At 39.2% G+C, this 13,644-nt stretch overlaps 2 protein-coding genes across 2 annotated transcripts; one reads left to right on the forward strand and one right to left on the reverse strand.

Moving 5' to 3' along the window:
* The first annotated feature begins 798 nt into the window (after nt 1-798).
* tmc5 (transmembrane channel like 5) lies at nt 799-8,755 on the forward strand. The gene is made up of 21 exons (XM_049721277.2): nt 799-952; nt 1,473-1,608; nt 2,127-2,326; nt 2,416-2,487; nt 2,981-3,094; nt 3,231-3,333; nt 3,479-3,554; nt 3,657-3,917; nt 4,218-4,360; nt 4,449-4,593; nt 5,367-5,519; nt 5,736-5,902; nt 6,285-6,360; nt 6,432-6,529; nt 6,606-6,701; nt 6,827-6,902; nt 7,237-7,370; nt 7,501-7,674; nt 7,745-7,823; nt 7,903-7,995; nt 8,069-8,755. The coding sequence occupies exons 2-21, from the start codon at nt 1,538-1,540 to the stop codon at nt 8,576-8,578; spliced, it is 2,841 nt and encodes a 946-aa protein (XP_049577234.2). The 5' UTR covers nt 799-952; nt 1,473-1,537; the 3' UTR covers nt 8,579-8,755.
* Nucleotides 8,756-8,906: 151 nt separating this feature from the next.
* On the reverse strand, nt 8,907-13,426 carry LOC125969356 (germ cell-specific gene 1-like protein). The gene is made up of 5 exons (XM_049721286.2): nt 12,888-13,426; nt 11,528-11,575; nt 10,625-10,777; nt 10,246-10,357; nt 8,907-9,599 (listed from the first exon to the last, which is right to left on the reverse strand). The coding sequence occupies exons 1-5, from the start codon at nt 13,174-13,176 to the stop codon at nt 9,305-9,307; spliced, it is 897 nt and encodes a 298-aa protein (XP_049577243.1). The 5' UTR covers nt 13,177-13,426; the 3' UTR covers nt 8,907-9,304.
* Between the last annotated feature and the right edge of the window lie 218 nt (nt 13,427-13,644).

Raw genomic sequence — 13,644 nt, forward strand, 5'->3', positions numbered from 1 at the left:
TGAACTCTCCAACACTCCCACAAATGTTTATTTTGTGCATATTTCATTTTTATTTACAAATATTTTTTTTCAACACGACTATCCATGCCAAGAATAGATGGCAATAGCAGTATAAAAAAGAAATGACAAAAAAGAAACGCAGCTTTGCTCAAAACTTTGCGCACTACATTTCCCACAATTCAGTGGAAAGAAATTGCACAAAAGGTTACGTTCATTGAAAACAAGCCAAGTCCATGCAGTTATTGCGAACTCTGATTGGAACTTTCAGACATAATTTTACAAATTTATTACGTTTGTTCGTGCATCTTATTTTGGGGGGGGGATATTAGTAATAACTATCCGTGTAATAGGGTTTATGTTACACAACAACTGTTGTTTTGGATCTCAATTGTGCAAATCTACGTGGTACCTGCATTGTAGCCAATTTTAGGATGATTTTCAAGTGAAAAAAAAAAAAAATACCAACATCACATTTCCCAGAAGTGGTTGACAGTGTGGTACACGTCACCTCTGATATTCAAATCAAATTGTTCATTCAAATTTGATCCCAATAAATTACAGGATCTGTTGCCGTTTTACAATATTTTTTATTATTTGTGCATGTGTAAGAGCAGCACTGTGTACAATAAACTGGGACCCCTGCCGCAAGGTCATAATAAGGATGTTAAAATAAATTATACCTTTGGAATTCATTATTTGTTCACAATAGACATTGTTTACCTGAGACCCACCTGATCTATTCCCAGGCAGTGGACTTTTACCTTTATGACCACCACACACTTCCTGGTTACTCACCTTTTGTGATGGTTATCAACTTGTTACGGGAGTCTCAAGTCTCTTTTGTCTTTTAGTCCGATTAGTATGGAACCCTAGCTCTTTTGTTTTAGTTTTTTTTTTTTTTTCCCAATCAGGCTTCACCTCTAATGGATTTATTTACATTTCCAAACAACAAGTAAGCCGGTCTTATAAATAGTTATGCAGTGTATGTATGCATGTCTGAGCCTTAGCCTGCTAATTATGACTTATGTATACTACATTCTTGTTTTTAATTGAAAAAAAACAACAACCTAATAATACAAAATCAATACTCTTTTGTATTAATGGCAGCTGGTGGATACACAGGTTTCAGCCATCTAATGGAAAGTATGTACATCCCTAGCATTTATAGATGAACAAAGATAAATGAGTAATTTGAAAATAATAACTTTGACACATATTAAGGGAAATTAGATCCTATAGCGATCCTGATTATCTCTCACGGTAAACTAAGGTGCCTTATTGTGAACCTATTTTATAAATTAATGATGAGTCACTGGGGATGGGGCAGGCAGATTAAATGACATACTTTGTTTCGCAAAATGTGAGCGTCGCTTCAAATTTACAACTTAACTTATGGTCTTAGCCTAAAAAGCAAACAACCCATGATACAATGTTTTAATCATATTCTGAACGTTTGCTTTATATTTGAACAGGACTGGAAAATAATTTCATAAATACTCTATCATTGGGTGGAAGGATCAGCAGTTTGTAGACCCTGATGTCAAGTTACAGCAACGGAGGACTTTTCAATCCTGCCTACCATGACAGCGAAACTTTGGAAATTGATAGGTATGTGGTGTTATAAAATGCAGTATCACTCCATTGTCTCTGTCAACATTCACTATTTTACTTAGGTTCACCAATATTTGCGACGACAGCAACGTGATGATGTGATATTTACACATGATACTAGGTGTGCTCAAAGGTTCTTTAAGAGGAGGTTGGAATTTACCCTTGCTCAATAAAATGCTTTTCTTTGAAAACTTGAAGCTCTCTAGGCGCTGGGAAATTGTCAACATGTAATACAGTATGTTTCTGAAAGTGGATTATTGTGCCGTACTTAACCTTTTAACCTGAATGTGGTTTTATCTAAGTGACCTGATTCCAGATAGTAATCATCACATCATGAACTTTAGTTTCGATTGTCATCCTTGAAATGAATTACGTATCTCCTGTACTAAGTTCAACCTCAACACTGTTCTTTTGCTTTCAATTATTTGTTTGTATTTTAGAGGCTTGTTAGCTAAAGCCTTGTGAACTGTATAACGCAACCTGTTGAATATAAACATATTCGGTGTCATATCCAGGTCCTCCAGAAGACCACAGAACACTAACCCATATGTCCGGGAAGAACGGGACTGGTGGAAGGACAGAGAGGACTCAGAGATTGGTCAAAGCAGTAATGCTGTAGTGAGAGTGCCCTGGGTGGGCTGGAGGGGAGCAGAAAGTATTCCTATGGAACTCCAGTCAAGACGCCCACAAAGATCTGTATTCCAGCATGACTTCAGTAAGTGAGGCTATAGAGTGCTAACAACACACAATATTATATTGTATAATTGTATCTAATGTTATACTAACTCACTTATTGTAATGCAGACCACAGTCCATTCCAAATCGAGCATGACTATGATCACTCGCCACCTATCCGACCTCCGTCTGCATCATCAGGTAAAGATTAAGCCAAATTAAGCCAACAACCATCCATCTATTTTCTGAACTGCTTCTCCTCACGAGTAATTCTCTCAAAAGACACACACACACATACACACACACACACACACACACACACACGCACACACACACGCACACACACACAAACACACTATAGTTAAGTAATTAAACTATTTATATGATGCTTTTCACTGCTCAAGGTGACAAACACGATAAGAATAATAAAAATGATTATAAAATGACACACATATACAATAACGACAATAAAGTGCAAGCTAAAAATTTGCAAATTGACAAACATACCAGGGGAAGCTGGAGAAGTCAGGTTAAGGATTTAGTATATCACTTTGAATGCCATGTGATGAATGTAACAAAACAAAAAATGGTGTTTGAAAGTAGTAGTTTTAGTCTAGCAGTAATGCAACATTACATTCCATTATTCATTTTTATCAACAGGCATTGTAGTACTTTTTTAAAATGTTGCTTCCAGGCACAATGACCATGAGATGGAGGGGAGTCGGATTAAGGATGAACATGTTTTCGAGCCAGGATCCTGCTCATCTGGCATTCACAGAGGAGGCCATCAAGACTGAGTTGGAAAATGGTAAGACTCAGGTATTTAGATGTTGAACTCATAGTGCAGATCCTCTTGGAGTGATCAGTGACACACCTCATGCTATTGTTTTAGAATGGTAACTTCATGATTTACAAAAACAAGGCTTTCTTTTCGTGTGTCATAGAGGAGAAGAGTCTGGTCAAAGAACTTGTTGACTTGTCAACACGAGACAGAATCAAGGCCATACGAGACCTTCCGATGAGCTTTGAGGAGAAAAAACATATAAGGTGATTAACAGGCTCATATTCACCATGTACAATTCAATACATTGTACTTCACTGGGTTGCCTTGTAACCCAAGATCTAAACAGAAAACTAATCAGCCTGCTGATAACAGAGTCATGCAAAATAATGGTTTGATTGATCTTCACAGGAGTGAAGTGCTGGCGTTTGAGTCTAAGTCTCGTCGGTTCAGTTGTTGTACAGACTGTTCGGAGAGAGCAGCACTGGTGAGATCGTAATTCTGTATTGCATCGACCCCTTATCATCTTGAAGTCTGCCTTTTGATTATTTGCAGCCCCTTTTGGGTGATATACTTTATGTTCTTGCAGTTTTTTCGCAGGTGTGGCTATAGTATCAGGTCAGCCAGGCAGACCTTGGAACTGTGGCAAGGCATCATGAAAGAGATAGGGGGCAAGTTCGGCACCAGCGTGCTCACCTACTTTCTATTTCTCAAGTGGTTGCTCATATTCAACATATTCTCCTTCCTGGTTAACTTTGGCTTCATCACCATCCCGCTATTGGTTTATGATATCTCCCCCAACTTCCCTCCAAATGTCAGCTTCAGAGGACTGGAGATTCTAACTGGAGCTGTAAGTGTTGGCTCATATTCAGTCAGAGCACCATTGTGTTTGTCACACAATGGGAGCAACTTTATTTCAAACCAGATTATAATGTATTGTTCATTACCACTGATTTTAATCACCAACTACCGTATTTTCCGGACTATAAGGCGCACCTAAAAACCTCAAATTTTCTCAAAAGCCGACAGTGCGCCTTATAGCCAGGTGCGCCTTATAGTCCGGAAAATACGGTAACTAAAATGTGATTAATGTTGAAATAATTTGCATTGTGGTCATGTAAGGACTGTTCATGTGTTTGAACTCCATCAGGGTTACTTCAATTCCACTCTCATGTACTACGGTGGGTACAGCAATGAAACCTTTGTGGAGCTGGTAGAATACAACATTCAACTAGCCTACTTTTTCACAATTGCCATTTACATGGTGTTGTGCGGCATTGCACTAATCACAAGGTGAGTCTAGTTTGCATAGCGTATTTTAAACATTTGAGTGTTTGCAGAACATACATACCTCATAAATGTTTCTTTTTTTCTCCGACAGTATGGCAAACTCTTTCAAAACAAATTACATGCTTGCGGATCAAGTTTCCAACAGTGCATGGCAGCTTTTGTGCAGCTGGGATTTTAACATCACCAATGAGAAAGCAGTGAGACAGCGCAAGAACAACCTAAGAGTACAGCTGAAGGTGAATGTGACTTCATAAGCAGTCTCAATATGAGAACATATGGTGTATTTACCATACAAATGAACTAACTGGGATGTTTTTTGAATCAATCTGGGAAATTTGATCAATCAACCCAACCATCTGTCTGCATTTCCATCTGCCTGTCCGTCCATCCATCCATCCATCCATCCATCCATCCATCCATCCATCCATCCATCCATCCATCCATCCATCCATCCATCCATCCATCCATCCATCCATCCATCCATCCATCCATCCATCCATCCATCCATCCATCCATCCATCCATCCATCCATCCATCCATCCATCCATCCATCCATCCATCCATCCATCCATCCAAGGAATTATAAAACGTGCTCACAAAACATCCCAAGATAATTAAACCCATCTATGAACTCATGGGTGTTACTGTTAAGTAGTCTGGCAAAACAAGGATAAAAACGGTCTGGCTGGATGTCATTGGGATATGCACAACTTATGCCTTTGGAAGTAGGAAGTCAAAATGTAAGCCTTATTGTGGGACTCCTTTCAATTATTTCCTTAATTCCTTCTTCTTGCTGCGTGTGGTGTTGATGTCTGTTACTTGTGATAGTGATGATGTCATCATTTTTTTAAAGTGTTGCTGTCTTTCGTGATTTCGTGGTCCTGTGTTATAATCGTGCCAACTGACATTCTCTTTATTTAAAATGTACCTTCTCACTTTTGCTACTTAATCGAATCAGTCCATATCTCAATGTCTTTTGGCCTCATGTTCACCTCTCGTATCCTTCCAGGAGTCATTGTCAGAGAAGGCCCAAAGAGATCTGTTAACCCTCAATGAAAAGCTCAAGCACATTGCGATTCATCTTGGCTCATGGCTTCTCTCCACCGGTCTGGCTGTTGGCTGTGCCGCCAGTATCTATTTTCTCTGCCAGTATGAAGAGCAGGTACTCAAGTCAAATGTTAGGATGACTAAAACTAAAATAGCACTCCGTAAAGTGTGGTTAATGGAAGGTGATATTTTTTTCTGTCCATTTGTTAATCAGGAGGTTGCACATTGGTTCCTGGCAAATAAAATAATAATAATAATAAATAAAAAATAATGCAAAGGATTTCTGTTAATGACATATTGTTAGACAAGGACTACTTATGTGCTTTTGCAGAACATGACAGATGCTGCAAACTGGTCGCTGCTTCAAGAGGCAGAAACTCTCCTTGTCCCCTTTGTGGTCTCCTTGATGAACCTGATAGTCCCACTTTTCTACTCTTTCTTCAATAAGTTTGAGCAATATTCCAGTCAACGCAGACAGATCTACAGTCTGTTGCTCAGGTTTGAGAGCAGCCTTTGTTTTGCACCGTTCCATGTTCAAATTAGAATAATTGTCATCTTATTGTTATATTGATCCATCCGTTTGGATGTATTTTTTTTTACACCAGTGAAATTGAACTCAGCTTTTCCAAAAATGTGATTAGCCACAGTTAATTGATGTTTTCAAAAGGAAGCCAAATACTTTTTCCACTTAGGGATCATGCTAACAGTACATTATACGCTGTGTTTATACGTATTAAACATTAATGTGAGAATCTAGGCAAAATAAGAATTGAGAAAAGGGTAGGGTAGATTTTCACTGCTCTAGAATCAAGGCATGATATGTTTTGACATGTCCTCTACTGATTTCTGTACACATATGCAATTGTCTTTGTTCTTCCAGGAATGTTTTACTCAAGATGTTTATTCTGGGTGTTTTATGCTACTACTGGATGAATGTGGTAGCTCAGAAGTTTTCGGTATGTTGAGCATAAAACTTTTAAGCATTAATTGCACATCTTCTCTTAACTTTGTGATGATTTTCCCACAGTGTTGGGAGTCGATGGTTGGGCAGGCATTGTACCGCTTGGTCATCTTTGACTTTTTCTTCCTCATGTTGGGATCCTTCTTTGGAGAGTTTCTCAGCAAGTTAGTAATGCAGTCTTAGAAATATTTGAATTTCACCTCAGATGGAACTTTTGTTTAGTTCTGTTATCTGTTACAGTTGCATAGGAAGAACATTCCTACCACGTCTTGGAGTTCCAGAGTTTGACGTTGCCAGAAATGTCCTTGAACTCATCTATGCACAGACTCTAGTCTGGTAAAACACTTTATTTGAATTAATTCATAGCTTAAAACAATGTGTAAATAATGCAGCATTCTTTTATTAAGATCTTTATATTAAGATTTATAAAGAGCCTATTATTGCTGTTCTTCACCTTGCAGGATCGGAATCTACTTCTCGCCACTGTTGCCTGCCATTCAGATTGTCAAGTTTTTCATCTTATTTTTTATAAAAAAGGTAAATATATATACAGAATCCCCCCCCCCTCATGTTTTTCTAGATAGTGTGTCTTTCCTTTGTCTCATCTTATTGCATGTGCAAAGCGTGTTCTCTATGAGCAAAAACCCGTTTTGTTGTGAGGTCATCTAATAGCGCACAATGAATGAACTCAGTAATTGGACCCTGGTTGACTGCGGCATTGCTGAATCTTTTATGCACATTGTGAATGGCCTTTGAGATGACGCTATTCAAACCTCTGAATATGAAGGTCCCTCATGTTTTCCATTACAACGTGAAAATGAAATTGATTGTATTATGATATGTACAATATTTGGCATGTGTTTGTCCCCAGGTCAGCCTGACTCACAACTGTCAGCCTCCACGGCGGACAGGCAGGGCAGCTCAGATGCAAACCATCTTCATCGCTCTCCTCTTCTTCCCCTTCTTTGTGGGGGCCCTGTCAATAGTTGGATACACTGCATGGCGGTACGGTCCATTTACAGCAGACCCTTAAAATACTTAAAAGTGGCGATCTAATGGAAAATGAGTCCACATTTTTGACAAGTGAAAATGATTTTTTCTAAAATCAGTTCCTTTCATTTCATTTTCTTTGTAGACTGACTCCGTCTCAGCAGTGTGGTCCTTTTCGAGGTCTAAATAATACCTTTAGTGTGGTTGGAATCTGGATTGATGGTATGGAAGACATCCCTGGTTCTCAAGGTGCCATCTGGATCTATGAAAATATCATCAAAAGTGAAATTGTTTACTTCCTCGCCACGCTCATAATCTTGTGAGTGCATGACAATTGCACAATGTGTGTGTGTTTCTAATGTACTTGACTCCTGTGCCGTTCTCGTCAGAATTGTCATATATATCTTCTGGCAAGTCTCTCAGGGCCGCAAGCACCTTATTGGTCAACTGAGACAGCAAATCGCAAATGTGAGTGTGTGTTAAACGTTCATATGAGTGTGTTATTTGGGCACCTTTTTGGGTGAAACTAAACCCTAACCCTAACCAGGAGGGGAAAGACAAGTCCTTTTTGTTGGAGAAACTACAGAACCTCCAGAAATCTCACCCAAATAAGAAACACAAACAGAAGAATCCAAAGCAGGTACATTCCATACATGATCATATGCTAACCTCACTTTCTTCAAACACTGTATCTCTGTGTTTTTGCATTTCAGCACCCTAATCGGCGCTTAGATGACAGTTCAACAGGTGTTCAGTCCCACTTGAATGCGACGGTGCCACCTTTACTTATTCGCCAACGAGTTGAGCAAGAAGAGAGCCGTTTCCCAAAAACTGATTATCATCAAATGGATGAGCGTCACCCCTTACATCAGTCGTCCTTCACACTCGGGATGCCCAACAAGTACCGGGGCGAGGATAATGACAGAGATGTATTCTACAGTAGAGCAGAGTTTCCTGAAAACCATCATGACAGCTACACGGATGTAATTCAGGCAAGACAAAAACATGAAGCAGATATCGCCCCAGAAATAGATGGCCCGTCATCTTTCATGTCCAACGCAATGATACAAGTCATGCAAGCAAGACAAAGAGCAGAAAGAGATGAGGGTCTTCATTGGGACCCTGCTTACCCTCTTAATCCACCTCCTGCTAGTTCCAGTGCTCTCATACAAGCTATGTTAGCTCGGCAACAAGACCAGAATGAGTATGATGACGGCTACTAATGCAAAGGTTTCAAGATTTAATACTGAAATGCAAATAAGATGTCGTTCCCGGAACGTGTGGTGAAAATTTTTTTTTTTTTTCAACAAAATCTATACACGAATTTATACAAACTGTGAGTGAATTTATGATGCTATGTATACAGTGGTGTGATTTATAAATCACCTGATTTAACTCTACCTGATTTGAAAATGTATATATACTTTGTTTTGTGGACATACGTATGTCCATCTGAAGCAAGACAAAGACAACCAGATTCCTATTGCACCTTGTAGAAAAAGATCTAATATGCACAAGAATGCACATGCTTTACAACAGCAATTTTATGTCTTTAGGCACAAGATTAGCTGGAAGCATTTTTAATCATGAACTGAAAATCATTGTAAATCTCGTTATACAGACGGCCATTTACATTGATAGATTGTTTACAATGGAAGAAGCATGTTCAGTAAGGCTAAAAGCGTCCGCAACCTTCACTTGAAACATGGGACTATACTGCACTTTCTGTATTACTTTATACTGTTCAACTTTCTTCATCATGTACATTTAACAAAACAATATTTTTTGTTCTCTGCTGGTTTGTTCAACATCTCCCACTTCCAGGGACTAGATTCAATTAAGGCAGTGTCTACAAGTCTAGCTTGAAGTGCTTGTTCTGATCTCACCTTGAACACCACCAGGCCTAAACCATCCTCCAAGCAGCCTTAAATAAAGATGTCATGTGAATTTCAGCACTGCTCCTCCCCCAATGAGGCCCGAATGTCACTCAGGTCTAACGAGTCTGCCGGTATGGGTGTTTTCCTGCCACTCTTTGGGGTCCGGCTGGAATAGACCTCGATGGACTTGGAAATGGAGTGCACGGACGGCTCTTGGAAATATTCAAAAGCCTCTCTTGCGTGTTCCTCTCGAATGCTTTGCTCGAAGGTCTTGCGTTTGTGCCTGAACTCGATGACAGTCTTTGTGTAAGAGTTGAGTGTGGTGACCGATGCTCCCATGCAGCAGGTGAAGGACGCCCAGGCCATACTAATTTAGATCACACACACACAGACACACAGACACACAGACACACACACACACACACACACACACACACACACACGAAGAGAGTTAGTTTCCTGCAACTCATATTCAGTTTTAACCTCTGGGGAAAAAGTGGCGACTGCTCAGAATCCAAATGGCATTTTGCTATTCTCCCAATATTGTCACAGTCTGTTTGCCTAGATTAGTGACAATCCCTTTAAGTCCCTCTGCTCTCCTTAAGTAAAGCGGGTCGTGGATGAGATCAGACAATCAAATCATCATCTCATGTACCGATCGCTTAGGTTGGTCTCATGCCCCTCAAAGGTTAAGAATAGTTTAGGCTCACAGATGAATTTTTCACACTCTGCACATATTGTAAAGGCGTGAAATATCATCCCCTTATGCAATCCCAATCACGCATGTATGAAAGCTTTGGCACCAAAGCCTAATCTTGCACAACATGAGAGCTTTTCTTAAATTTTTTATTTTATGTGACAGTGATTCTGGGGAGAGGTGAGCGTGGAGCAGAGACGCTATTTGAAGTGGCTGCATGGGTTTTTAAGATTCCCTCAATGTTGTAGTTTATTTTAAGGTGTCTGTTATTGTAGAGAAAAAATCCAAAGACAGACTTTTATATGCAGAGTCATACCAGAAAGACCAGCCATAGTCCCAGTTATAAGGCCTCCAATCAGGAGGTCCCAGACTGACAGTGACCTGGAAGACCTGTGTGTACATCACATGAGCCACCATGCCCAGAAGACCTGCAATCAAAGGAAGAAGGTTAGAAACAGGCAACAATTTTGAACTTTTTACAACTTCAGTCATGAACACAACTCAGCTATGTCAAAATGTTCCACAATTAAACCTTAGGTAGAGCTTTTTTGATGTTCACAGATTTTGGTGGCGCAAAAAACACTCATTTTGATGCTGTGCAGTTGTAGACATTAGAAAACAATACTATACTGTTCACATTGTTAAATTTGGTGTATAAACAGTTGCTAAAGTAAATATAAATACACGGTGACAACCTGAGAGCACAGTGAAGACAGCAGCGAATGCATTGAGCTTAAGTCCGTCAATGACGTTGCTGGAATGAACAAGCTCCAAACACATGAGGCTGAATCCCACCAACAGCAGGACTATGTACAGCATCTCCGATACCAGCGACAGCCACAACATCCCTGACGAACAAGACACAATCAACGATGGACATGCTCATATTTGATATTCTCAATCAGAATCATGCAGCGTGGATGACAATCCTGTTTTCAAACCCCATTTTCAAGGTTTTTAATGATTGTATTTTCTATTTGAATATTTAAATATTGTATTGTACTGAACTTATATCATTTAACCAAGGTTTCAAATGAAGTTAAGAAAAATAAAATGTAGCATTATTGACAACTGCTGTCTTTTGTTTATTTAATCACACTGACAATTAGAATCCAGACATTTCTTGAGATTGATCCACATGCACAATGCTTCATTGTTTTATCCTTGTTTTTTTCTTCTTCACAAAACAGCAAACAGAAAATTGGAAAGGGGGAATTGCATTCATCAGGAATAAAGGACATGATGTGCCTCAAGCGGAACAGAGACACTATTTACTCGAAGTACAGACTCACTTTTGTCTCAGACATCTCAAATGAAGCCTAGCCTACAGTTAATTTTTGTCCTATTTTAGTCAGTCTGTCAGTGACTCAAAATTAGATCATCATTTGCCTTCCATTAAAATAGACTGCAGATAAATATTCATAGAAATTAAACATGGTTGCTGCAACCACTCAATTGAAACAATTTAAAAACTCAAGAAAAAAAGGGAAAGAAAAAATTCCTGCCCACAGGTAAGAAAGTTATCATTTTAGGGACCAATGAACTAAAACATTTTACCATGTAATATTTCAAAATACACGATTAAAAAAAAAACTCACCTTTTTCTGACGGAGGAGCCAAATCAATGAAGCTGCGACATCTCTCACCTAGGGACCACGAAGAATAACACAATTAACTTTTTAACTATCCAATTGTAAAACAAAAGAAACAAAATTAAAAGGTAATTAAAGAAACACTTTGCATAAATAAATCAAGACAAAATGAAGAAAACCATATGCCCATTCACCAGAGATGCCGCATCTTTTAAATATAATTTGTCGTAAAGGAACACTTTAATCAGGTAGACGGCTGGCAACATCTGTTTTGAGGAAAAACTCATCAAGGCCGCTGTTACATAATCCTTATTAACTCAAGCTGTCTCAGCTCCCCCTTCATGGTACACCCACTTGATGAGATAGACATGTCCGGGCGATGCCCTCAGGAGAAATTTCAATTAATGTGTTGTTTTCGTTGCTGAACGACACAAAGTCCAACACAGGTCTAAACTGTTACAGATGGTTTTCAACCAAAATGAAATAATGGACTCCACTTGTTATTCCAGATTTAGAAGTAATCTGAGATCAGCTTTGACCTTGTTTGCCATGACCTCCGAATGCCCACATTATCTTCACACTCATCTTCCCTCTTGTTCTTTAAGAACTTGACCTCCAAATGCCCTTTCAACTATTTTTCATACTCCTCGTGTGACAAATAGTTGAGAAAGCATAGTGAATGTGATGTTTTCATTCCAAGTGTTTCATTGCTGTCACCCTTAATGGAAATAATTTTGAATTTTATAATGAAAAAATATGTTGATGTTGTATCCTTTGGTTATTAAATACAAAACTTACATATTCAACATAAAAGCAATTTAACTGAAATACCTACAATACACTTGCAGAGATGAGAAATGAGAATTAATACAATCTTACAAAAATAACAATAACTCTCACTTGCAATCTACACTACTTTAACAACAAGACAGAAAAAAAACTATAGCAGTGATTCTCAACTAGCATCAACCTTAAGAGGTCATCATGTGTACTGCATGAAATGAACCTATTTCACAAAATTGTGACATATATTAATTGACAGTGTTAAAAAAAATGCAGAAACATGAAAACTGCATTCTATCACATCGTGATAGAAAACTACGGGAATATTGTCAAGACAGTAATAATCACTTATATTTGTTAGTCTAAACTTCATTTTAAATTTTTACATGACTTTAATTTCTAGTATATTATACTATATTATACTATTTTATATTATATTATATAGTTTGTATTTTTTGCCACTTCTGATAACAATGGTTTAATAGATATGGTGATTGAAAGTTTATGTTTTGGGTGGGCATGCCCCTACCAAAGCAAGCTCCCAGAACTTTGGCACACACGCGCACACACCTGATGATCTTACTTTCATCGTGGATGTTCTCCTCACACGAGAACCAGATTCCAGTGTGGAATTGTCGGAAGAGAAAGCGATCGTCCCCAGTCTCCCAGCTGTAGACCACCTTGTTGGGGTCGGTCTCATTGACGCCGTAATCGATGCACTGGTGGGTCCGCAGTTTGCTGCACTTGGGCTTGGGCACCCTTTGAGTCCCCACGCACCAGTAAGTGGTGATGAAAGCCGTGATGGCGAAGAGCAAGGCAAAGAAGTTCAAGCTCACCGACAGAAGAGTCCTGCATCTGCGAGTTGTCTTCATTGTCTAGGAGGAGGTAGCTGCCACTTCATGAGTACAAGTGAAAAACAATATGCATCAAATAGTAAGGGCGCAAACGTTCCACTGCTTCCAAAAGTATCCATTTAAAACACGCTGCATCCCCGCCGCCAAGAGTTACTCTGGCGCCTCTATTTGACGCTCGCTGGCAAAAAAGTATCTGATAGGAAGTCACGTTGTCAAAGGATTTGACTGCTGCTTGCATCCAGTGTGGGATTTTCTTATCACCCGCACGCGTTTGCGTCATGACGATGTCTGCCCTCCCTTTTCGATGTGACGTCATCAAGCGTCATAGTAAACTTAGCACACTAAAAGTTCATTTCGGTGTGTGCGTGCGTGCGTGCGTGCGTGTGTCTGTTGCGCGTAGGTGCGCACTTCAGGAGCAATTTTGTAGCAGATAGGATCGTGTCGTTATTTGATTTTCTCAGTCTCCATTTCTAATTTTTTACAGTA

This window comes from Syngnathus scovelli, chromosome 5, assembly GCF_024217435.2.
Source record: "Syngnathus scovelli strain Florida chromosome 5, RoL_Ssco_1.2, whole genome shotgun sequence".
Lineage (NCBI taxonomy): Eukaryota > Metazoa > Chordata > Actinopteri > Syngnathiformes > Syngnathidae > Syngnathus > Syngnathus scovelli.

Coding starts and splice junctions, on each gene's coding strand:
- tmc5 (XM_049721277.2), top strand. CDS start 1,538: ATGTCAAGTTACAGCAACGGAGGACTTTTCAATCCTGCCTACCATGAC. Junction 2,488..2,980: donor ACCTCCGTCTGCATCATCAG/GTAAAGATTAAG, acceptor TGTTGCTTCCAG/GCACAATGACCATGAGATGG. Junction 3,095..3,230: donor CAAGACTGAGTTGGAAAATG/GTAAGACTCAGG, acceptor CGTGTGTCATAG/AGGAGAAGAGTCTGGTCAAA.
- LOC125969356 (XM_049721286.2), bottom strand. CDS start 13,176: ATGAAGACAACTCGCAGATGCAGGACTCTTCTGTCGGTGAGCTTGAAC. Junction 10,778..11,527: donor GGCTCCTCCGTCAGAAAAAG/GTGAGTTTTTTT, acceptor CTTGTTCGTCAG/GGATGTTGTGGCTGTCGCTG. Junction 10,358..10,624: donor TGTCTTCACTGTGCTCTCAG/GTTGTCACCGTG, acceptor CTTTGATTGCAG/GTCTTCTGGGCATGGTGGCT.